The 23,932-nt window shown below is 32.8% G+C and overlaps 3 protein-coding genes across 9 annotated transcripts; 2 read left to right on the top strand and 1 right to left on the bottom strand.

Moving 5' to 3' along the window:
- Nucleotides 1-5,006: 5,006 nt before the first annotated feature.
- LOC113856357 (transcription factor FER-LIKE IRON DEFICIENCY-INDUCED TRANSCRIPTION FACTOR) lies at nt 5,007-6,957 on the top strand. Its single transcript, XM_027488142.1, has 4 exons — nt 5,007-5,462; nt 6,299-6,496; nt 6,582-6,755; nt 6,853-6,957. The coding sequence occupies exons 1-4, from the start codon at nt 5,007-5,009 to the stop codon at nt 6,955-6,957; spliced, it is 933 nt and encodes a 310-aa protein (XP_027343943.1).
- Nucleotides 6,958-7,432: 475 nt separating this feature from the next.
- On the bottom strand, nt 7,433-14,848 carry LOC113854752. Of its 5 annotated transcripts, XM_027485950.1 has the most exons (8): nt 14,342-14,848; nt 13,884-14,079; nt 11,206-13,799; nt 11,053-11,106; nt 9,905-10,235; nt 8,970-9,065; nt 8,527-8,758; nt 7,453-7,919 (listed from the first exon to the last, which is right to left on the bottom strand). In XM_027485950.1, exons 1-5 carry the CDS (start codon nt 14,789-14,791, stop codon nt 9,978-9,980), a joined length of 3,552 nt encoding a protein of 1,183 aa, XP_027341751.1. In that variant the 5' UTR covers nt 14,792-14,848; the 3' UTR covers nt 7,453-7,919; nt 8,527-8,758; nt 8,970-9,065; nt 9,905-9,977. The 5 variants fall into 5 exon arrangements, with proteins under 5 accessions (XP_027341749.1, XP_027341751.1, XP_027341747.1 ...); XM_027485948.1 differs by having other exon boundaries at nt 7,433-7,908; nt 11,206-14,079; XM_027485946.1 differs by having other exon boundaries at nt 11,206-14,079.
- Nucleotides 14,849-16,043: 1,195 nt separating this feature from the next.
- LOC113853585 (superoxide dismutase [Cu-Zn], chloroplastic-like) lies at nt 16,044-18,544 on the top strand. 3 transcript variants are annotated; one of them, XR_003502663.1, is made up of 9 exons: nt 16,044-16,362; nt 16,596-16,657; nt 16,841-16,880; nt 16,968-17,063; nt 17,157-17,188; nt 17,331-17,406; nt 17,489-17,547; nt 17,662-17,715; nt 18,343-18,541. XR_003502663.1 is itself a non-coding variant. In XM_027484031.1 (8 exons), exons 1-8 carry the CDS (start codon nt 16,068-16,070, stop codon nt 18,366-18,368), a joined length of 681 nt encoding a protein of 226 aa, XP_027339832.1. In that variant the 5' UTR covers nt 16,044-16,067; the 3' UTR covers nt 18,369-18,544. The 3 variants fall into 3 exon arrangements, 1 of the variants encoding a protein (XP_027339832.1); XM_027484031.1 differs by lacking the exon at nt 17,489-17,547 and having other exon boundaries at nt 18,343-18,544; XR_003502664.1 differs by having other exon boundaries at nt 17,153-17,188; nt 17,331-17,715; nt 18,343-18,542.
- Nucleotides 18,545-23,932: the final 5,388 nt, after the last annotated feature.

Genomic DNA, 23,932 nt, shown 5'->3' with positions numbered 1-23,932 from the left:
TATTATCAAAGGGGAGTAGGAGTTGAGGATAAGTCACAAGTATAGAGAATGAAATTGGCCTGTAACAGGCTTGCAAATATCAGCCTTCTTGACCATGAAGCTATTAATTATAATATATGGAGGTTCCCTTTGGTGAGGAAAGAAGTTTTCCACTTATGTGGTACAGCATTTTTGGGTTGGAAATAATTGTCTTTTCTGAGGGGTTGTTTGGAGGGGAGGGTAATTTTTTAATTTTAAATAAGTTTATTTTTTAAATAAAATATATAAATCAATATATTAATATAAATTTAATTTGTTAATCATGTAATTATTATTACAAATAATTTATAAACACCCTTTCAAATATATCCTAAGGAATTTTGGGAAGAAAAACATGTTCCAAAATTAAGTTAATAAGCACATTATTTTTTGTGATGCTAAGGACTTGAAGACAATTTTTGTGTCCGCGCCCTTCGACCTCATTATATAACACCGCCACCCCTCTCCAAAGAAAGAACATAACTTGGTGGGGTCCTGTAATTCTCTACCTAAGGACCCTTCCCAATATCATCGTTGGTATAATTAGTGTTAGTGCTCGTTTAGGTGGGCTTGGTTTAGTTGCTTCTTAACCTTGCTTTACGTCTTTAAGGAGTTGCCTTTAGATGTTGTGGCCTAATCTTTAATATATTTCTTGCAGAAGCTTCGATTGGGCATGTGCTCTTTTTATATGTACTATCTTGGGCTTTAAACCGTTGTTTTTATCAAAAATCTTTGATCCAAACAATTTGTGTGTTTAATTGGGTCAGTTTAAACTTACTCCACAAAATATAAGGTATGGACTTTAAATTTGTAGGTTAATCCTGCAAAATCTCACAAAAGTCTAAAAAACCAAACTTTGCAAGACTTAAACACCATTTTTTCAAATCTAAATTGGATTTGGAGTGTTTTGTCTGATATGCTAAAACTCATTACTCGCAACAGGTCAATCCAAATGGATTGATTAGCCCTAGAGAATTATGCGTTGTATGAATGTAAAATAATCTTTGACAAAAGAAAAAGTGAAAAATATGAGTGCAAGTGTATGTGTTATGTCTAGGTTTATTTTAAATCTTATAAACTCTATGAAGCCTGCAAAAGAAGTAAAAGCCTTAAGCTTAAAAAGGTGGGATTTAATTTTTTAAATTATAGTTGGTTGTAGACTGATGACAGTTACATTCAAACTTGGGATTTCTATGTGACAACTGACAAGATAAAGGTCCTTCTTTTGAATAAAGGCACTAACCCAACAAAATATATGGGCTAAGGCTTCAAGCAACAGAGACTGTCTCATCCCAAAGTGGCCCTTCCTAGCTACTATGGATCACCCTGCAACCTTGTCATAATGCTTTTTGTCTGAAAGGTGTATAGGTTACTGCCTTCATGCTCTTATCTTCAGGATCGAGAGAACTTAGTTAACAAATAATGGGCTTCACATTCAATAAAGTTTGAAGGAATTGTCTTTGTTCTGCAATCTCCTTTTTTTTCATTTTTTTTTAACCCTTTTTGTTTCTCCTTTTGAGGTAGTAGTGGATTTTCTTAAAAAAACTTTATACAGTGGCAGGATGTCATGTCATACAAGCTCTAACTGGATAATAAGACTGTAATAAGTTGGATTCTATAATCTTAGATTGTTATTAATAACAAGACATAAACAATCAAAATTCTACTGACAAAGTTTAACATAATTAGTAAAAATTTATCAAGCATATTGAGAGAGTTGGATTCTTGACTCTTGTCCATGCATATAGAAAAAAGATTTTTGTCAAGACAGAGACGATTTTCACATCTAGAAGCGATTAGTCCTGACTATCAATAAGGGATAAACTTGCCATTCACCAACAAAGTTATTTAAGATTATTATAATTAGCAGTTTAAAAGCAAATTATATAGAGATAATTGATGAAATTTTGCTATGAAGTTCGAATATCAAATATTTTAATTGTCAAATGCTGATTGAAGAACTTCATCTGCATATGCCACATTCGTCCCAGTGGTGGTATTGGTTCAACGAAATCTGAAAGATAGAATTCTATTTAAATACAACATGTTGACTATGACTCAGGTAAAAAATTAGCATTGAATCGCTACAAGTGAAAAAGCATTTTCTCAAAATATTTAACTACGTATCAGAATTTGGCCTCGACGTCATTGATTAAGTTAAAATAATATGATGTTTGTATGACTGTGATAATCAAGAAAGCTATTATTCATATTTAAATAATGATTACCAATAAAACTGCTGTTTAATGGTTAAGGTGAAAAGCAATTACGCAAACTCGTTCACTGATCCAATATAAACACCCCAACATATCAATTTGTGTTCATTTATTAGAGGAATTAGATTTAACTTGACAGGTATATGTAAATACGAAGCGTTTCACCTTATATACACTGCACTTCCTTATTTCTTCACCGAGTGACCTATAGTAATAGTATTTGGGACTGAAAATAATGCAAGGGTTGACTCAGTTTAGTTTTGCAAATGAATAGAATGGATCATGCTGCACCCTACATCGCCTGAAATTAAGAAACGATGATAAAATAAAACAAGTTATTTATGACCTTATGATAATTATTTATTTATGTAGAATAATATGCCCTTGCTGCTTTGCTTCTAGAACTATAGCTAGAAATAAATTATAGTCTTCTATATTATTATATAATGGTTGGGATTGTGAAGCTTATGGTATACACGTGGTAGAATGACATCGATGGAACTAGTGGCTATGATTTATGGGAAATAAGATATAGATAATGGACCATGGCACGTGTAAACATGAGCTAAAGCTGTTGCCTCACACGCCCCTTCACATGCCTTCCATATTATTAAGTATTGTCCAAAAACAATGGAGTTTATTAAAAAATTGCATTCAACTCTGCATGGTTCTTCCTTCCTTCCAAACCCAAAGAGGATTAAAGCCAAAGAAAATGGAATCAAAATTCAAAACCGTGGTTGCTGTTGTCAGTTTAGATTCTAAAAATAAACAAACAAATAAATAAAAGGTCAGAGGATCAGAGCTTCAATCATTTGATTATGGTCAATAAGGGCAATAGAATACCTGCATTTGATCTCCCGGGTTCGATTATTTACACACTTTTTGACAGTTTTGGAATACTTACATGTATATATTTCAACAGCAGTAAGTCAATAATTAAAAAAACCAAAGCAAGATCACTGGCTAATTAAGCTAAAGAAGCGATAAGAACACAATTTTTAATATATTTTCATTTATTTAGAAAAAAATAAGAATAAGAATAAAAAAATATTTAATTGAAAATGAAATTCAAATAATTTTTATAACTTCCAGTAAATTTTAATAAATAAGTTACTAATATTTCTTGTATATTTATTAATCATTGACAAAACCATGAATTTCTTTCTCTGTCTACGGGCGTAAAACGTTAATTAGGGTCCAGCTTGCATCTTAATGTCAGCTATTATTACGTGCTATTATTATGCAAAGTTTGAGGGATCTAATGATTATGAAATCACAAACTTCCCTTCACAGTACTTCACAATTGTTTAATAGAATTTAAAACATGCGAGGGACGTCATTATGTTTTGATTTGATTCCGTTCACACAATAATAGTAGTATAGAAATAGACCACTTAGGTCATCTTTTTTAATCTCGATTGAGAAGTTGCAGTGGCCATGATCATCAGAAAGTGACTCTTATACCAATGAGCTAGGCAACAAAACTGGCTTCAACTACAGTTAATATCAAAGTCGAGGAATATGCTCATGCACACGCTCGGTTATACAGAAACTAAATAGAATTTTATTCCTTATATAGATAAGACCTGGACTGAATCAATTGCTCAGATTCAACCACTTCTACAGCGGCATAATATAGTGATATTAATGCTAACCAGCTTGATATGAAAATGATTGCTTTTGGAGAAAGGTTATTTAACATCGTTTATATATAACATTTACCCAACCATCCATTGTTTTCTAACTATATATATATAATTTGGAGTGCAAAATGGCAATTTCTTCAATTCATCAGTTCAATTTGCAAAAGGCAAACTAAATATTGTGCCTATTTTATATAAAATTGAGTGAAAAATGATTTTGATGAAAAACTAATTTTAACTGTTGAATGCAACTCGTGTATATCCAAATTAATTTAAATACATATTTTTTAATGGCCATTATATACCCTTGAAATTAGCTTGAAAAAATCTAGTATGAATTTATTCATAAGTAAATTGATCACATCTTTTACTAAACCTTCGACACATGCTAACTAAACATAACGATCATGGCTATCTTATAATTAAATATACACTAGATTAGAGATTAAATATCATATTTTTACTCTAATTAACTAATAAACAACAACTAAACTTTATCTCACTAAATAATGTTACTTACACGATCACACAATGTTATTAAGTTCGGACAAAAATTAAAATTTTAAAAATTTAATTAATTAAAATATTTTCTTTAGTAACTTTGTCTATAATTTTTTGAATACCCTTTTTTCTTTAAACTAAGAGTTATAAAATCACTCTCCTTATTGATTCTTCAAAGATTTTATCGGCACATGACTAAATCAATTTAAACGATTTTTAGTCATTTTTTATATTATATATATTTTTTTATCTATTTACTCATTCACTTTAATATTTTTATTTCTTTCATTTTTTTTTCATATTTTTGTTTTAAGGCTCAAATTCACTATTATATAAAATAGCAAATTGTATTATAATATTATAAAAATTTTACTTTTAACTTGATAGTTACTTTATGTAAAAAATAACTGATTATATTTTTTCTCTATTTTAACAACTAACTTAGATTTTGTGACTAACATCTAGGTAACTAACATCAAAAAATAAAATAATAGACTTCGGTGCCATGAAAGCTAACTCATCTTATTCCATTCACACCAAAACCAACATATAAATAATCACGTCAACCTTATATATATTACAGTTAGACTCTAACTATACAAGTTCAAAACTAAAGTCTACTGATGCAATGGATGTTCACCAAGACACACTGGCTTACATCAATGATTTTGAGCTGCACGACTACATTGAAGATCCTAACTTTGATCAGTTCATCAATTTGATTCGAGGGGAGAATGAAGAAGCCGTCTGTGACTTCGTTTCTGACCTTATCAATGATCCCTTCATGGATAATCAGCTCCTTTCATGTCATGCAAACCCTTTTGAACAGAATGATAATAATGCTGTGAATGTGTATGATCCAAGCTCTACACTTAGCTCCTTCTCTTGCTTTGATGAAGTGGTTAAGGGAGAAGGAGAAGAAGAACACGATGGAGAGCATTCTTCTGCAACAACAACAACTACTGATGCCAAACCGAGACTAAAAACTGATAGGTCCAAGACTCTCATTTCTGAGAGGAGAAGGAGAGGCCGAATGAAGGAGAAGCTTTATGAATTGCGTTCCTTGGTTCCCAACATAACTAAGGTACGTGACCCATTTCGATTAATTAATTTAAGCTAGTAAAACTGTATTGAAATCCATAATAGAACAATAGAAGATAGAATAGAATTGGAAAAAAACTGACTGATTTTTTAATGACAAGAAGTAGGTGTATTTATAGTTTAATACTGTCCCACATCAGGCATCGTATACTTATCTGTAAGGTTACGATAACTAACTAAATGTCTTATTAATCCAATGTACAAAGAGTGCGGGTGCTAAAATGTTCAGTCCAACTTTTTCTTTTAAACAACTAGTTGCTAGAAATTGCAAAGATCTCACATTAGTTTCAGAAATCTCTCAGCATTATGGTCACGTTGCAGAGTTAATTGTTTAATCTGATATTCTTAGTTTTCCAATTTTTCTTGTTGAAGGTTAAGGTATGTTTGAACTAGATTATTTTTTACGATTATATTGATAGAAAAATGTTATTGGTGTTATTATTTAAATATGTTCGGTAATGATTAAAATCTTAAAAAACAGAAATAAGTATTTATAATAAACTAAAATTTGGAAATTATAATGAAAGATATTATTTTTCAGTAAATTTTTGTTTTCCTGTTTTATTCCAAGTAATTGAAGAAGGTAATAACAAAACTAAACATTACTAATAATTTCATGTCTTTTTTAATAAGTTTATAATAAAAAATTGATGATTTTAAACAATTCAAATGAAATAGATTATCTGTATTAAAATACTAAGACGGTTAGCTCTTTTAAGTTTCACATAAAACAAACTTAATGAGGACACACTAGAAAGTTCAATTAAAAGTTACATGGTTTACATTTGAGAGTGAAATATAACTAAATTATATCCACAGATGGATAAGGCCTCTATAATTGGAGATGCAGTGGCATACGTGCATCAGCTTCAAGCACAAGCCAAGAAGCTAAAGGCTGAGGTTGCAGGACTTGAAGCATCCTTATTAGTGTCCGAAAAATACCAAGGATCTATAAATAACCTCAAAAATGTTAAGGGCACCCATAATAGTCATCCAACCTGCAAGAAGATCATGCAGGTTTGTTTGATTATAAAAAGAAAAATCATGTCAAGTGAGCCTCTTTATGCACATTACCGTAACATGTGTGCATGCTGCTTTGTAGGTGAACATGTTTCAAGTTGAGGAAAGAGGGTATTATGCAAAAATAGTGTGCAATAAAGGAGAAGGGGTGGCTGCCTCGTTGTACAGGGCTCTCGAGTCTCTTGCAGGTTTTAATGTTCAGAATTCAAACCTTGCTACAGTTTCTGACAGTTTTATACTTACATTTACATTGAATGTAAGACGTCTCCCTTGCAATTCAATCTTTCTATTTGGTTTAAATGAGTTATGATTTTGCTCACGAATATAGTCATTGATTGATGTGTTGAAAACAGGTAAAAGGATATGAACCAGAAATTAACTTGCCAAATTTGAAGCTATGGGTGACAGGTGCTCTAATGAACCAAGGATTTGAAATTGTAGCATCTTTTCCTGCTTGACTCACTGTACCAAGTATGACGAAAAAGTTTCATTTGAGCGACCATTATGAAGCATGAAACAAATAATATGCACGCCCGCATCTTCCCTTAGTTTGAGCCTATCATCAATATAATAACAGTATCGCAAATTATAACCAATCCACCTTTGCTACTTTCGGTTCTGTATAATTCTCCAATTTTCCGAACAAATAATAACACTACAAAGATTAATCAAAACCCGAAATCCCAGAGACATGAGAATTATCAATTTTAATTTATTATCATTCACTTTAGTAGAAAATCAGTATAAAATGACACAAAAGGACGTTCCATTAGTACTTTTCAAAATATCACTCACTTTAATTGTTTTTAATGTAAAACGATAATTTTAAAAATATAAAGTAAAAAAAATATGAAATAATTTTTTTATATAAAATTAAGGATTAAAATTAAGTTTTATAAAATGAAGTAATATATTTATAATCTCAGGGATTGGAATTAAAATAAAGGTTTACTCATAAAAAGGCACAGTATGCTTTTTCCCCTCTTAATGTTAATCAGTTGAGGATGTAGGGCGTCAAACAACAAAGTTTCAACATTATGTAAAAATTACAGTGTTTTAAGTCTTTCTCAACGACCATCCACAGCTCCAATCAAGCACTTTGATGATCAGCAAGTTAACAATACCAAGAACCCTGAACACAGACAAATTTGACATCACTCAGAACATTTTATGGCCCCCCAGTCCTGGAAATCAAGAGACAGCATTGCGCATAGTTTTTCCTTGCTAGCCCCTGCTTGTCCCTTTTGTCCTTCGTGGTTTTGGTAGAATATTGAAATGCACAGGATCAATACCATTGCTTATATATGCTCACTACATGAAAGATAATAATTGGTGTCTTGGTTACACGATCTTCTACGTAGATGCTGCCATCCACCCTTTCATCGACTATAACTTTGAGGGGGCTTCACCTGCAAGCAAACTTCACTTTCATAGTAAGTCTGTGGCAGTTGAATATTAATAGGAAGTTTTGTCGCAGTCACACGAACAAAAACAATCAGCATACGAAAAAATATATTAACAAGGCCTGTACTCAGGCTGAAGCAACCTAATTATTGACAATAATTTATAAGGAGGTCCAAGAATTATGTGAAACCGAATAATGATATTCTTTTATAGAATATCATGATCAAGAGTTACCCCTTAACATCTTATTCCAGTGGCAAATCAATTAATGTGGCTTCAATTTAAATTCAAGATTTACTAATCGAATTAGTCGTCCCAGAAGTAAATAATAAGGCATCAATCAACATCCCCCCTACGCTAACCTTGCATAATCTAACAAAAGGCGCTTGTTATTTGCTTATTCTATATTTCATTTCTATTACAACAAACTGCACAATGTTGAAAGAACGTATTAACTAATCAAATTACTAAGATCATGTGAAGATTCAAGCAACACACAAAAAATTACTGTCAGGAAGGCAAAAGAGTAAACCTTATCATAACAAAAGAAGTCCTTTAAGAGTGGGCCATTGAGAAAGTAAATATGAAACATGAGCACTGCACTATCAAACATTGTCACATACCATTACTAGGAGTCTAGGACCATTCTAATTCTCTGGTTATTGATGCACATATCAAACTCCTCCCAACTCTAGAACACTTCCATCGTAAAGGGCAGTCTCATCCATATCAGTCCAGACAGCAATACTTGAACCATGAATTTGCAGTTATCCACACGAGTTTATAAAAGAGGTTATGAACAAGCTAGAAAGCCAACCTTGGGGCCATAAGTAGCCAAGAGGTCCACAATTGCACCTAATTCAAAGGCTGGCAGTTTGAGTACTACAGACAATTTACATCATCGGACTTCAATACAAATAAGTTCTTGTTTGGGAAAAAATATCTTCTAAAAATAATTGCCCTTTTTGTTTTTCAAAAGTGTTTGCAGAAGTGGACAAAAATAAGCGCAATTATTTATCTGAAATAAGTAGAACAAACACTCACTAAACAGGTAAATCCATGTTACCAGTTCATGCCTGAATGATGATGAACTCCATGCATTTCCATTACAGCTTAGTAATTCAATTCAGGACCATCCTCATCATCCCCAAAATTACTTGCCCTGCATGCACATCTCCAATCCCAACAAAGTCACAAACACAATTATTCCATGTGAGACAGACAACAACTAAGCACGTGAATTTAAACAGTATTAATGGCTCAATGTTTGATCTGAGACATTTATAATTCAATTCTAAACCTTCAAAATTTGTACAAGAGCTTTAAAAGCACATAATTAAGCTTAAAAAAAGTGTGCAGAAAATTTTACGCATTGTTTCAAGGGTGGGTAACAACTTAAAGTTTAATCTCAACTAGTTTAAGTTCTGTCACGAATGAATAAAGCCAAAAGAAACAATGCACTTGTGACAAGGTTTCTGCTAGTCCTTCATGGTAGATACAACATATGTGGGAACCTGATTATCTAGACATTCTTTCACAATTGCCACAATATTGTCTCTCCAATTGCTTCTTATGATTTCAATTCTTTTTATGAAAGGGCCAAGGGCACCTTGAAGGGACATATTAAAAAGTTGTCATTTAGAATCCTTTTTAGTTAGATTTGCGCATCTTCATACATTGTAGAGATATAGAATCAATAATTTTTCATACAAAAAATTAAATAAATCAGCATTTCTTTCATGCTTGATCGCTGTCTTTGGTTATAAAAGTTTTGATCATGTACTACTGTCGCTTCTCTACAAAGGACGAAGACAACATATAATCTGGAGTGAGATAAGCAGGAACTAGGCGTTGCAATCATTCTGCACATAATATAACTTTGTTTTCCTTTAACATAAAGGATCTTCAATAATCAATAATTGTTGCAAGGTGCATATTTTTGTCAATTGAATTTTCAAACTCAATGTCAGCTAAAAGGAAAAAAGAGGGTAATGAACACACCTGAGTTTTGGAGAAGCTATTCACATCCTTTCCTTTTCATTCTAGCAAGGCCACTCAGTGATTTAGTAAGCTTTTACTGTGTTTGACATCCCTCGTCATTGATCCCTTTGGACAAGATCTGAAGTACTGTGCCCTTGGTAATCCAAGCAGTCATTTCAGGCTGTTGTTCAAAGGGCTTAAGAGGATGTTTGTTTCCATCTTCAAGCTGCACACCATACACAAATGGTAATTTAAGGGTAAGGAAGCTCTCTGGTGGCAAGATCACTTGACATCCAATGCTAAACTGCAATTTTTGTTCACGGTCTGGAACTGAGGGAGGCAGGCATGATGTCTACAAGGTCAAAATAGCTAGAAAATTATACAATTGAGCATAATCACAGAGTACAAAAATCCTAATATAAATTTACAAGCACAAACAACAATGCCAATAATAGAGCAAATAAGCATGCAATAATTATATTGATAGTTTGCTTGTTTTAGATTTTGAAAGAGTTGGGTCAAAAAATCTGTGTTTGAGAATGATACTTAAAAGCAAGTATAGAACAACTGATTTTGTTTAGACAATAAAGTAGAATCATTGCTGAAGTATAAATTTTAGAAATGTTTTGTGGGTCTTGTAACTGAAATCAAATTATATTCAAGTTTTCTCAAAATTTATTATATTGTCCATAAAATTGGTTTTCAAAACCCAGAAGTTAACCAAACAATCTTGAACACTGCACAAAGAAAATATCTGTGCCACAAACATGATCTTTCTTTGAAACCAAGCACACTATTTATTGAGCATCAGTGCACCACAGCCATATAAATTTAACTCCAATAATGAAACTCATTCACAGATAGCAGCTAGAAAATCACAGGTAAATCTTATAGGCTTTCCAGTTCTTGTAGATTGTACAAAATTTTGGTTAAAGTAATCTCAGCCATTATTAAGATGAAAGGATAGTGACATGGTGTTTGACAAATAGTATGCAACACAACTTGGCCAATAGTACACAACAGAAGGTTGTTCCCTCCCATCATAAAACATCTATTTCTTGAGAAGTTTAACTCTAATCTGTATAAAGACTTAGCATTTTAAATTTGTGGACTAATGATAATTTAAATTCAAATTTTCATGAAATCCACACCAAAGAAGAAAGACATACCTCAAATTGTACAACAGGGCATGTTGCAAGTACCACAGGAAATGCAGGTGTCACCTACAGTAGTATCTATAGATTAGTCTGTATTAACAGAAAAGAAAAATTCAATGATGGTAATTGAAATATGTATATGAGCAGAAAATCATAGTCTCATACCAAAATTATCCGTTTAAGCTGCGAGATACCACTGGCAAACTTAACCTTTGGTGTATCCTTCTTATTCCTAGAATGCCGGCAGTGAGGACAGATCATGTAGATAGGCAAGTTTCGATTTAACATGGAGAATGCAAGATCATCCCCACTCATGCTAACAGCTTGAAGATCCCCTCCAAAATCTTTTATAAGATTCAGGGGGCTAGCAAATGCATTCATTGATGTCAAATTATGTTCCTTTAGTGGAATGGAAGTATATATTAGTCTGTCTGAATTCAAATCACCATTAGGAATCATTTCATTAGATTTTTTCACATCTCTTTCCTCGTATGAGGTTGCAGAAAGAATTTTATTTGAGCTTTGATGAACTTTGGTCCAGGAAGCATTCTTGCTTACTCTAGTATGATGTGCATGATTTCTGCCAGCAGGCTCCACAGAAGAAGATATATGAGATTCTTCAGATAATGAGTATGAAGATCCAAGGTCAGTAAGATGTTCTGCCTTCAACAGGAAACGGTGGCCACGAGGGCATTCATGCTCAAATCCAACATATACTATTACATGCTTTAAAGAAGAATGTGACTTGTTCCTTTCACCACCATTCAAGTATACCGGGACTACATTGCTACCTATCCTCAAAAAAGGGTCACTATCCCTGCAGATATTATTGCTATTACCATCAAGAGGTCCCTGAGTAAATGATATATCTTGATATTTTTGAGAAATTCCATGGTCAATGGATGCATTAACCCGTTCCAGGTTCTGATTAATTGACCTGCTTTGCTTCATACTCTTTTCTGAACCTGGTGTAGGCAATTTCCTTTGTTGAAGAGGAGGGAATCCAGAGTCACTAGCTGCTGATCCAGCAACAACCTCAGAAAAAGGCTTTCTCATTTTGAAAGTGGGAAAACCTCTTCCAAAACTTATCTTTTTATCATCAGCATTCATGATATCTAAAGATGTTCCTTGGTCTTCCACTCCATTCTGCACAGCAGGGTGGGGTTGTCTAACACCATTTTTCTTAGCATCAGCAATATATTCAACCTTGGGTTCCTTAATTACAGAATCTTGCTTCACTATACTCTCTGCCGAACCATTTGATCTCTTCTGTTTCTCTAGGTATATTGTCCATTTCAAAAGAAACTTCTCAGTGGCAGAAAATCCACTTTGAAGTAAGCCTTTAGAAGATTCATAATATCTTGCACCTCCAACACGAAGCAAATTCCAAGTGGGCGATTGAACAAGTCCTGCAACTTCCATTTCCGGTAGTTTGACTGCAGGAAGTAACTTATCACAGTCAGAGTAGCAACTAGCATCAGCTGATTCAAAATCAAAAGGATCGGCATGTAGCTGTCGGGAACGACCACAAGCACATGCTTGAAGGAAAAAGTAGCCACTAGAATGTGGCTTGGTCAAAGTTCCTAAGTCTGAATTACTGGTTTCAACATCATGCCTTTGGTGCATGCATGGTTTTCCCGTCAAACTAACAGCATCGCACAGTTGCCTTCCCGATTTCCAAATGGAAGTGCATTCTTCTTCAAGCTTTTTAGAAAAAAGTTCCACTGCAGATCCTTTTACCATTGAGCGAAATGCATGCAAGGCCATAGCTAAATGGGCTTCATGCTGTGAAGTAGGATACCAGGCAGGCAAATCTTTCAAATAAATCTCCTTTGCAGCTGGAATGGCTCTTTGACACCACTTAGTTGAAAATTTAGTGTTCAACCCTCTGCCACTTTGTAACCAAGATACAGCAACATCTAAAGGATTAGTACTCTTCAAAGATCCTTCCACTGCTGGTGAAACAGTGTTCTTTGGACGAGGTTTTCTTTTAATAATTTCATATTCATCCAAACAACCCCCTTTTGCACAGAGAACTCTACTCAAGATATGATGACTAGAAGATAACCAAACTTCAAAATTTGGAAGATCAGGAGTAGCTAGTGTTTTCCCAGATGCAGCTGAGGCAGCAGCTGCAGCTGCAGCAACAGCAACCATACCAACACCAGCAGCCGAACCACTGTTGGTGTTAACTACTCCCCCTCTCCCTCTCAATATATCTGATTGCCTGTAAATGAAATCCTTAACAGATATTAAATCTTCTTTGCTTGTACTTTGGCCATGGCTTTCAAGAAGGGAATCTGAGGTTGCCTTCCCATTTAAGACATCTTCAACAAGTCCAGTGGCAAACTCAAGTGACTCACCTTTTTTGTTTGATAGCTGATCTAACAAGACAACTGTCCTTGATGCATCAAGAGAAAACAAAGGTGCAGAAGTTGAGGTACCCCCAGTTCTCACACCAGAATGAGTTATTTCAGAACCTGATAATGTTCGACATTTCTTAACCAGGAAGCGAATTTGTGCTTCAAGAGATGATTGCAGTTTCTTCCTAAACCCCCCTTCAGATCGACTTGCAGGGCGTGCCAGTACAACTACAGAACCTGAACCTTTAGCGGGTAGATTTCCCTTGGATACACCACTCAAACTAGAAGACTGATTAAGTGAAGAGACTTCCGAAGAGTCCTCCCCGCTTGTGCTGGAATTTGATAAATTGGAGAAGTCATCGACGAATACAAACAGTGTGACAGGTATGCACTGTCCTGGAAACAAAGAAGTATAAGAACCTAAACCTGACATGAGAGATATGGCCGAGGCATTGCGACTCAAGTTACCACCACCTCTACCTGGAGAAGAATTGTTCGCCAACGAAGCAGGTCGGGAGGACGGTGAAGGATGCGATCTAGACAGTAAAGGTGGTGTAGCTTGGGATCTAACAAAAGGAACCATAGCATGCTTGGCCGCTTGTAGTACACGAAAATTCCTTAAAATCCTAGTTCCAAACTGTGACCCCTCCTGAATATATATGATAACATGGCAAACCTGCATTTCTAAGTTGTCAATTCCACCACCAACTATGCACAATTTACACCAACTACAACAGTAAAATTGGAATTCCTAATCCATTTTTTCATAATCTAAATCTTATGCTAATTCTACAAACTACGCATAACGAAAAACAAAACGATTGAAAATATATCACAACTTCTCTGACTGCAATTCAGAGGCTGAGATTAAGCTATTGATAATGTGAGATTATTTTGCATAAGATAAAATGGTTATAACAGTGAAGAAAATGACTTACAGAGAACATGAAAAGCATTCCCTGTAGGTCACCGAACTCGTGCTCTTCGACGACGGAATCAAATCCCGGCGCGGGTTCCACGTCGGCGTGAATCGCGGGACAGCGAGTGGACGAGAACTGAAGAAACAAAATCCCCCTATCGAGGTCGTGGAAGTAGCTAATTCTCCTCCGCTTGAACCACTCCCTGGCTTCCTCATCGTCAACGAACAACGGCGTGTCGAGATTGCCGGAGGCGAAGGCGTTGGAGTCGATGACTCGGTTGAGAAGCTGAGTGGAATCGTCGCGTCGCCGAGAGATGAAACCAACAACAACGACGCCGTCAGAGGAGCGAGGGAGCGGCGCAGAGGCTGAGGGATGGTCGGAGGATGAGGAAGAAGGAGACGACGAAGGGCGAATGAGGACTCTAACCGGCGACTGTGACGGTGAAGGAGAAGGGTTTCGTGCCTCCATCAATGCCTTCTTTGCTCTGCAAGATTTCGATTTCAAGCTTCATCCCATTTCTTTTTTCTTTTTCTTTTTTTTTTCTTTTTTGGTTTTTCTTTTCACTTTTGGGACTTCGCAGTTTGCACTTCCACTGCACTTTCTTCCCTATTTGTTAGGTGGACTTTCTTTCAAGTTCCAGTTAGGTCTAAACAGTTCAACTTTAAATTCCAACTCACAAGTGAAAATACAATCACTTAATCACTAATGTCACACTTGGATTGCACTTAACCTCATGCTACTTTTCATATATTTTTTGTTTATTAATACTCTATTCAAGTCATGTTAATACACTTTTTTAAACTACTAAATACACATTTTTTAATTATAATATTAAAAAACTAACAAAATTTTATATGATAACATTGTTATTACCTTTATGAACTTGAATTTCCACAAAATCCAAAATGAATTTGGTATAAATACGAGAAACACTCTGCTCAAAGTGAAAGTAAGAATTACTATTATTATTATTTGCTGAAAAGGGAGAGTAGGAGTTTATTTTGATGGTTTTCGCCTCTATATATAGTGTGTAGAGATCTTATCTCTTATTATATTATGATAAGATAATAATTAACTGGTATTATCTTTTAATTGTGGAAATAATCCGTTGGATAAAATTTTTGGTGAATTTTTCTAAAATATAGACCATAACAAGCATCATGAGAAATGTGGATATAGATGTTATAGTGAAAAAAAATACAAAAGTTTTAAATACGGAAATTACATAAGTTTTAAATATTTTATAGTTTTTCTGCAAGTTAGAAATATCCGTTACATGGAAAAGCTTAAAAAAAAGGGAATAAAATACTAGCGCAATAACATAAATAAGCTGATTTATTTATTTATTTAGAAAATAAATTTGCATATTTTAAAATATGATTTTAAACTTATAGAATTCAAATCAAAGGCACATTAAACATACATTTTTTTTAAAAAATTCTTAACTACAAAACTAAAGTATTATCTCTTTAAATTATAAAATAAAATTTAAATATACTAATCAAAGCTGAATCATAATTTTTTTTATGATCAAATTAAATAATTTTTTGATCTGAAAACTAATTCAAGCTAAAAGGTAAAATTAATCTAAAAATATTTCTTAAAAAATTTGTACGATTCAAAATCATATAATCTCGACTGATTATAGTATGTGATATATATAAATTTTATAATTTAATTTTAAAAAAATCAAACATGACAAAATATGAGTACCATGTAACCCTACACAAAAGAGTGGCACACAATGACAAGTACAGTACATGGCTTATCCACTAGACACCAAGGTCAGAGTGTTGCATTGTTATCTGTAAGATCACAATTGACAAGTGAATCTCATCTTGGTGCATTGGCTAGCTCAATGGAAGCAGCATTCGCAGCCATGGCTGCCCACACTATTCTCTCATTCCAAGAACCTCTCTTTTCTTCCTTCCCACCTCCTCAATCCATAACCCTTCCTGCCAATACCCAGAAAGCTGTTGCTGTCCTCAAGGGCAATTCCACCGCGGAAGGCATTGTCACACTAACCCAACAAGACAACGGTTCTTTCTCTTCCATTTTCTCCTTCTCTCTGCTTTTTCTCACTACACCCACCAGTGAGGGAAACAATTCCTTCACATTCTTCCAACTCACCATACACCATAGTGAAAATTTGGTCAAAGTTTCGAACTTTGAACCATTCCCTATTGAAAACAATACAGAAGATTGAAACTTCCTAATAATGCTTCCTTTGTTGCCTTTCTCAACTTATTAACTACCTATCTGTGGTGTGTAGGTCCAACAACTGTTAATGTTCGTGTCTCTGGTCTTACTCCAGGGCCTCATGGTTTTCACCTGGTCAGTTTGGACAACTAAATATTAAATATATAATTTTTTTTGTATCTCACTTTTTATCTTTTTAATATACATATATTCCAAAAATACACCCAAAGTTAAAAGTACAAGTAAATTTAAGTTATACAAGAATTGTTTCCCTTTTTTTTAAATCATTTTCTAACATGTACTATTTTGTCTTAACAGCATGAGTTCGGTGATTTAACAAAAGGGTGTATTTCGACTGGTGAGGCCTAACCATAGTTTCTCTTTTTACCTTGGTTTTCTTTCCTTACTGTGAAGTTTTGCTTCTTGAATTGAATGCCATATTTAGGGGCACATTTCAATCCTGATCAGCTGAAACATGGTGCTCCTAAAGATAAAATACGCCATGCGGGTGACCTGGGAAACATAGTTGCTAATGCCGATGGTAAAGCGTGTTTTTCTTCTTTTTCACTTCCCTTTGCTTTGGAATGCTATTTCGATCCATTTATGCACTCATTTTATCATTTTGTTAAGACAGGGGTTGCAGAAGCAACAATTGTGGACAATCAGGTGCTCCCTGTGTTTTCATATGATTGTCTTATACCATGTTTTTAACCCTTTCTCCTTATGTCTGTGGATTTTAATTTCTAATTTATTGTATTTGTATAATTGTGTTGTATCTAACTGTAGTGTTGTGGCCCAAAATGTGCAGATACCACTCTTTGGCCCAAATTCAGTAGTTGGAAGAGCCTTAGTGGTTCATGAGCTTGAGGATGACCTTGGAAAGGGTTAGCAATACCTTTTGAACATTAATTTATATTTGCCTTACAACTCTATTGTAGAGGAAATAATTGTGACAAGCTTCAGCAGTTTTGTGTTCGCTAAGTAAAACATTAGATGAATGTGTGGTGAAGAATATCATGACATAAGTATGAGATTGACTTTCCCTCTTCAAGTTATTGTTTTGTATGTCACCCTTGTATGTTAAGTTTCATTTGTGTTCATTGCTGGAGCATTTTTACTTGTCTCATTTGTCTTTGTAGGTGGCCAGGAACTTAGTTTGAGCACTGGAAATGCTGGTGGAAGATTGGCATGTGGTATGACAAAATATGGATTAGAATAATTCTATTCTTTTCAAATTCATCCATTTTGATATGATTATATGTTATTTGATTCAAATTTTGCTTTCGTGTTATTTTCTATAAGTTTGTTTATTAATTCTGTATATATAACTGATGATTACACCTAAGTTTATCAGACACACATCCTTTATTGACATGATATATACATTGCAAGTGTTGGTGCGTGCTCATAATGGATGTAGATAGATAGTGGCTGGAGGTCTTAGTAAAATCTATGAAGAAACTTGCACTAATGACATAGCCATGGGATTGTCCAGTTAAAACAAAATGAATAAATCTCGGATTCCCTTTTTCTTACTACTTGGATATTAAAAAAAAATGACTTCTTTATAAATTAAACTATAAAAACTCATTAAATTTGTAACGAGTCTTCAGACCGAAGATTTAGTGTGAAAATCGTTACCGGTACATATCATTGATTATCTTCTTCAAGGCATGGACAAAAACATTTTATTGCCTAATTAAGAAAAGTTGTTGCTTATAAATCTGCAATTGTTGGAAAATTCGACATCCTTGCATCCTATACTTCGTTTCTCCTTGGTAATGACTAATAACATCTCTGTTATGCTTTATTGTTTGCAGGCGTGGTTGGTTTGACTCCAGTGTAAATGCAACTAATGTTTTTGTAGTGGTTGTGTTTTATCTGTTGTTTGCTTTCATAAATTTATCCATGTAAACTCTGAAGCATGATGTCCTTGTGAGGATGAATGCAAAATGAAATTGTGATGAGATATGCGGTACCAGAGATTCATCTCAATAAAATTATAATCACATGGAAGTTCTTGTAAATAAACCTATTGCTTTTATAGACTAATGTTTACTGAGAATAATATTGATCTAGTTTGGATAAACTAGAGATTTACAGAAAAGTAAAAAGTTAAATAGTAAATAAATCAAACTCCTTTTATAAATTAAAATCAACTTATGTATATCTTTTTCTAAAAGTTTTCTCATTTAACTTTTATAAAAATTGAAGAATATTATCATTTTTAATTTATAAAAGAAGTTTATATATTAATTTTTTTCTATTATAAGAATTTTATTTAGAAGCTTATCCAATTGGGACCATTGTATTACATGTATAAAGACCATGGTTTTGTTGAATTTTGCTAGTTTGACAGCTTAGCTTTGTTTTTTTGGGCAAAAACAGCTTAGCTAAGGGTGCAAAAGTGAGTTCAAACCGTGCAAACCCAAAATTCTTGTGAATAAACCTATTGTTGATACTCACCTCAGTTATCGTCCAGTGGGCTGGTTTTCATAGAACAAACAGGCCTCTACCACAAAAACCTCGGAGTTAAGCCCATGAAAACAAAGAGACCTTGTAACTAGGCTCTTATAGGGCTCTACTCACACACACACACACACAACACACACATATATATATATATAAACTTCTAATCATGATGGTGGCATGCACAAGCCGTCTAGAGAAATTGAGAATCCATTTCTTACTCTTGCTGGGTGTTCCTGTTACCACTATTACGAATATTACTGTTGGTCATATAACTATAGCATTACATACGGGTTGATTGATGCAGAGCCATGAGTGTTTTGTTTGGTTTTGAGTCTTCAACTTCCAGCGAACTTGGATAATGGGCACAATCGAATCATCAACTCTGGACTTAGAAAGCAATTTGATTAACTAATAATCAATTGTAACTTTATAACAGCTAAATCATGAAAAAAATTTCGGCCTTTATGAAATAACCCCTTTTTTATAAAAAAGAAAGTATCCCAACTTAATTAAAGAGTATTAAATATTGGTCTCTGTAATGCTTAATTGCGTATCCGGAGTTAATTTTGATTTGATATATACGTATGAGTTTCCCCTCTGACTAGGGATTGTGCCTGCATGAACATGTCAAGTCAAAAGAGATATATACCCGAAGAGAAACGTAAACAATAAAATAAGAAAAAGAGAAAGAAATATTCAAACGAGCAAGTTTGTGTGCATTATACAAGTATTTTTAAATTTGAATATAATTTACAAGTAATGTGATTATTAACAGTCAATATTTTGTTATTACAAGTGGGAATAAATAAAAGAGATGAGACTTAAAATTGAAAAAATATATTTGAAAATGAAATATTTAAATCAGGACACTATCATCTTTATAGATACTAATACTAAAATTTAAAAATCACACTTAAACCTAGATTAACCGATGATCTTAAAATTCTAAATATTTTAAAAATAATTTTAATTTGATATAATATGCCAAATTTTAAATTTAAATATAAAAATATATAAATTATAAAATAAAAATAACTCCCAAAAATATTCTTATACTTAATCTTACAAAAGAAGGACGCATATATCACAAGGTAAGCACTGCTTTTGGCACCCACCTAACTCTCTTGCCCCTCAGTAGATATTATATATACGTGGAATGTATTCTTTCTATGTTATTGTTGTACTTATTCTGAAGAATTGTCGATTTTGTGGCTTAAGAACGCTTCTGTTAGCTCTGAAAGGTTCATTCAACTCCTTTCTCCATTATTAATTATGAGTCACCACAACTTTTGTAAGTAACAGCTTTTTTGCAGTTAGCAGTTGGACTTAGAATGGAAGCAACTTGCAATTAGGTATCTACCACTGAATACACCTTGCAGTAACATAAACTTTTGTACTGGTGCAATTTTGCATTCACAACTCTATATTCACTATATTATGTTTAAAAAGAAGATATTGATCATGTGAATCCACCTAACCTCAAAATTCAAATGAAGCTTGTAGTATGACTACATGACCAGCTAGAGTGCAACAAATTAAGGATGTCATAGCTTAGTTTGAAATAGCTTCTTGTTTAGTTGAGATCTATATATATATTAAAAAAAAACTTTGTTTGAATTAATTCTTAACTTACAAGAAAAGATCTAATAAATTTGTTAATTTTAAAGAAAAATTTATTAAAATATATCAAATGTAAGTCAAGATAAATAAGTTTTACATTGTCTAATACTAAAAGATACTAATATTATATAAGGGGTAATGTTTTAAGTGTTAGTTTTAATTTAAAAAGTTGTATTTATTTATTTTTATAAGTGTGGCTATACACAAGTTTGTGCTTGCAGTTAGAATATGTGGTGAAACATGGATGGAAAAGTTTGCTCACGAGGTAGGCGTGAGAAATTAAAGCATATAGTAGCTAAGGGAGTGAAATAGTTGTCTTCTATGGAAGCAGTAAACCTAACATAAGGTAGAGTCGGCACCGAGTCATTTTCGTTCAAAGAAAGGTTTCATTTTCTGACCCGTGACCCTCTTATCTCCACTCTCCAATTTTGCTACTTCCATTCAACCAAGTTTACTAGTTAACTTCCTCTCTAACGTAACATCACTGATACATAGCTACCATGATCGAGTTTATTCATCTTATAACCTCCACCATTCAATTATATATTACTAGAGATTCAAACCCTTTTTCTTTTCTTTCAAGCTTCGCCTTGCATGAGACAGTCTCTTTTTTCTGCTGTGCGTGAAGAAGGCATAAACTCTCATCAAATCTTCTAGATAGCTACAATCTTTTGTCACTCACTCAGTTTTGTCTTGAGTTAGAGAAAAGAAAACGATGCTAATTTTAAGAAACTTTAATTGTGATGGCTCATGACTTAATGGAATAATGTTATAAAGATTTTTAAAAGACAGAGTTATTTATATCTGCATTTTGTTATATGCAACTTTTATATATATGTTTGCATTTCTCAATTAAGTGAAGTCAATTATGATAGCAGAAAATTTATTTTAAAACAAACACCAGGGTTCTATCAAGTTACCAACTACTCTTTTGGTGGCCCAGTAATATTATGCCGTAAATATTCTTGCTATATTTTATAAAAATATTTTTTTAATTAGAAATATATATATATATATATATATATATATAGAGAGAGAGAGAGAGAGAGAGAGAGAGAGAGAGGGTATCATGTCCTCAACTTGTTTTTTTATATACAATACTTGAACTCTAAGATGTTAGATAAAAATAATTAAATATGTAATACTTGATATGAATAAGACAAAGTTGATCATTTTGTTTTTTTATTTTTATAATCGAAGATTTTCATTAAAAATTCAACATAGAAACGGAAGAAAATCAAGTAATCATTCCGTTGTTTGGAAATTTCGTAGTTCGCCAACATGACAACTAATGATAAACCAAAGTTGATAAATACTGATTAATTAATTCTTCTTGTCGCCACTTGCCATACTATCCTACAACATATATTGTTCTCTTCAAACCGTAGTACTTTTTAATGCGAAAATTTGCCTTAAAAATAAATTGAGGAATGTGTATCAGTAATGAAAAAATCCAGAAAGATATTAAAATAAATTCATTATTTATTAAAAAAAAGTACATGTAATTTTAGTGTTTTTTATTAATAATTGAGTTTTTTTTTCATTTTTTCAGCCATGTTGATTAACTTTATTACTTTTTCAATCACCCTCAATTATTAATAAATATAATTAAAATATATAAAAGGGGGAAATGATATAATTTTGAAAATATTTAATTTTACACAGACAATTTAGAAAGAAAATTGCGAAAGCAATTATTTTTCAGAAAAGCAACCCAACAAAAAATGCATTTAAAAAATATAAATAAAAAATTTATAATTTCATAAAATAAAAAAAAAGATCTTCCATTACTTATATTTAGTCATTTAAAAGTGGATATGGAATCTCAGAAAGCCCTTTCTTAATTGTTAGAGTATAGAGATTGTCATTTCTTTTACAGATATGTGAATACAGAATCACTTAAATTGAAAATTGATTGTCAAAGGCGGTTGTTTCAGTAACAACCGAAATATTGAATAAAAAAAGAAAGGGATCGATGAAGATGAATGCAGGAAAGTCTTTGTTTGGGTTTCATGCTTAGTTGCAACAAACCACCTTGTCTTCACCGTCATGAAGTGGAGTGAGTATTAGGTTTACTAGTTTTCTTTGCGGCATTCTTCATGACTTTTCAGACAAGCAATACCATACTAATTGCACTTCCACATCTACTACTAGTGCCTAACAAGTGACTATTTAAATTTCCCTTTTTTGCTACCTTTAATTATTCCTTTTTTCATAATAATAATAATGATTGGAGCATCTTCCACAAGGGCTCAGACTTACGTAGACACCATTCTGCAAGTAGCAATAAAAGCATCTTTTTTGTTATCCCAGAGGAAAAGGAAAACTACGAAAAGTTGAAAACTATGCTAGTGAACTGCGAATTTTTCTAACAAATAAATACATAAATAAGTGGCGTGTTTTGGGGCCTGTCACTGTCTTCGCTCGCATGGGTTTGCCATTGTAATACCATTTTTTTTTACTTTTTTATTTTTTGCTTTCAAACGATATATAATTCGTTCACTGCTGACCAAACAAATATAAAGATAAATATAGATGTTATTTATGATATGCTCTTGAGTTAAACGTATATATTTATATCATTTATTTAATTTAACTGTTGATTTGAATATTTTAATTAAATATATTAATTTTATAAAAAATAAAATTTAATTAATTGTATGAATGAAGTGCTTTAGCTACGACCAACTTGTTTGTTCTCACGAGTGGTTCACAAGCTTATTCGCTTTATGACGGGAGAACTGTTAAAGTGGAGTTGGAGTATTGAGTCCACTACTTTCAGTCTATTGTGCTAATTGTTAGTGTAGTGAGTGTTATGTCTACGGTGTCTAGCTTTTATATATATATATATATATATATATATATATATATATATATATATATATATATATATATATATATATATATATATATATATATATATATATATATATATATATATCCCTCAAATATATATTATTATTTTATAAAATAAAAATAAAATATTCTTCTCTAGCTACTTTTAGTAACAAATTATACAAATTAAAGAAAATGAAGACCTGATCGAATTTACTTATAACCAATTATAAATTTATATGTTTTGTATGTATGTATATTGAATTAATCATTTTTATTGAATTTTGTGAAGCATGAGATGTCTGCGTTCTCTTCATCTGAAAATGAGAACTCGCTCTTTGACAAATTAGCAGTCCTTATCATCTCATTAAGGCAAATAGGAGAATATATCATATAACAATATCATACGTAAGATGGAAATGTGACCAGTTTTTTATATTTTCATTTGAAGGACTCTACATTTCTTTTTAATCTTAAAGTTTG

This window comes from Abrus precatorius, unplaced genomic scaffold (assembly GCF_003935025.1).
Source record: "Abrus precatorius isolate BTA unplaced genomic scaffold, Abrus_2018 Scaffold11, whole genome shotgun sequence".
In the NCBI taxonomy this organism is placed as follows: Eukaryota; Viridiplantae; Streptophyta; class Magnoliopsida; order Fabales; family Fabaceae; genus Abrus; species Abrus precatorius.
This window is presented reverse-complemented; position numbering and strand designations above follow the sequence as displayed.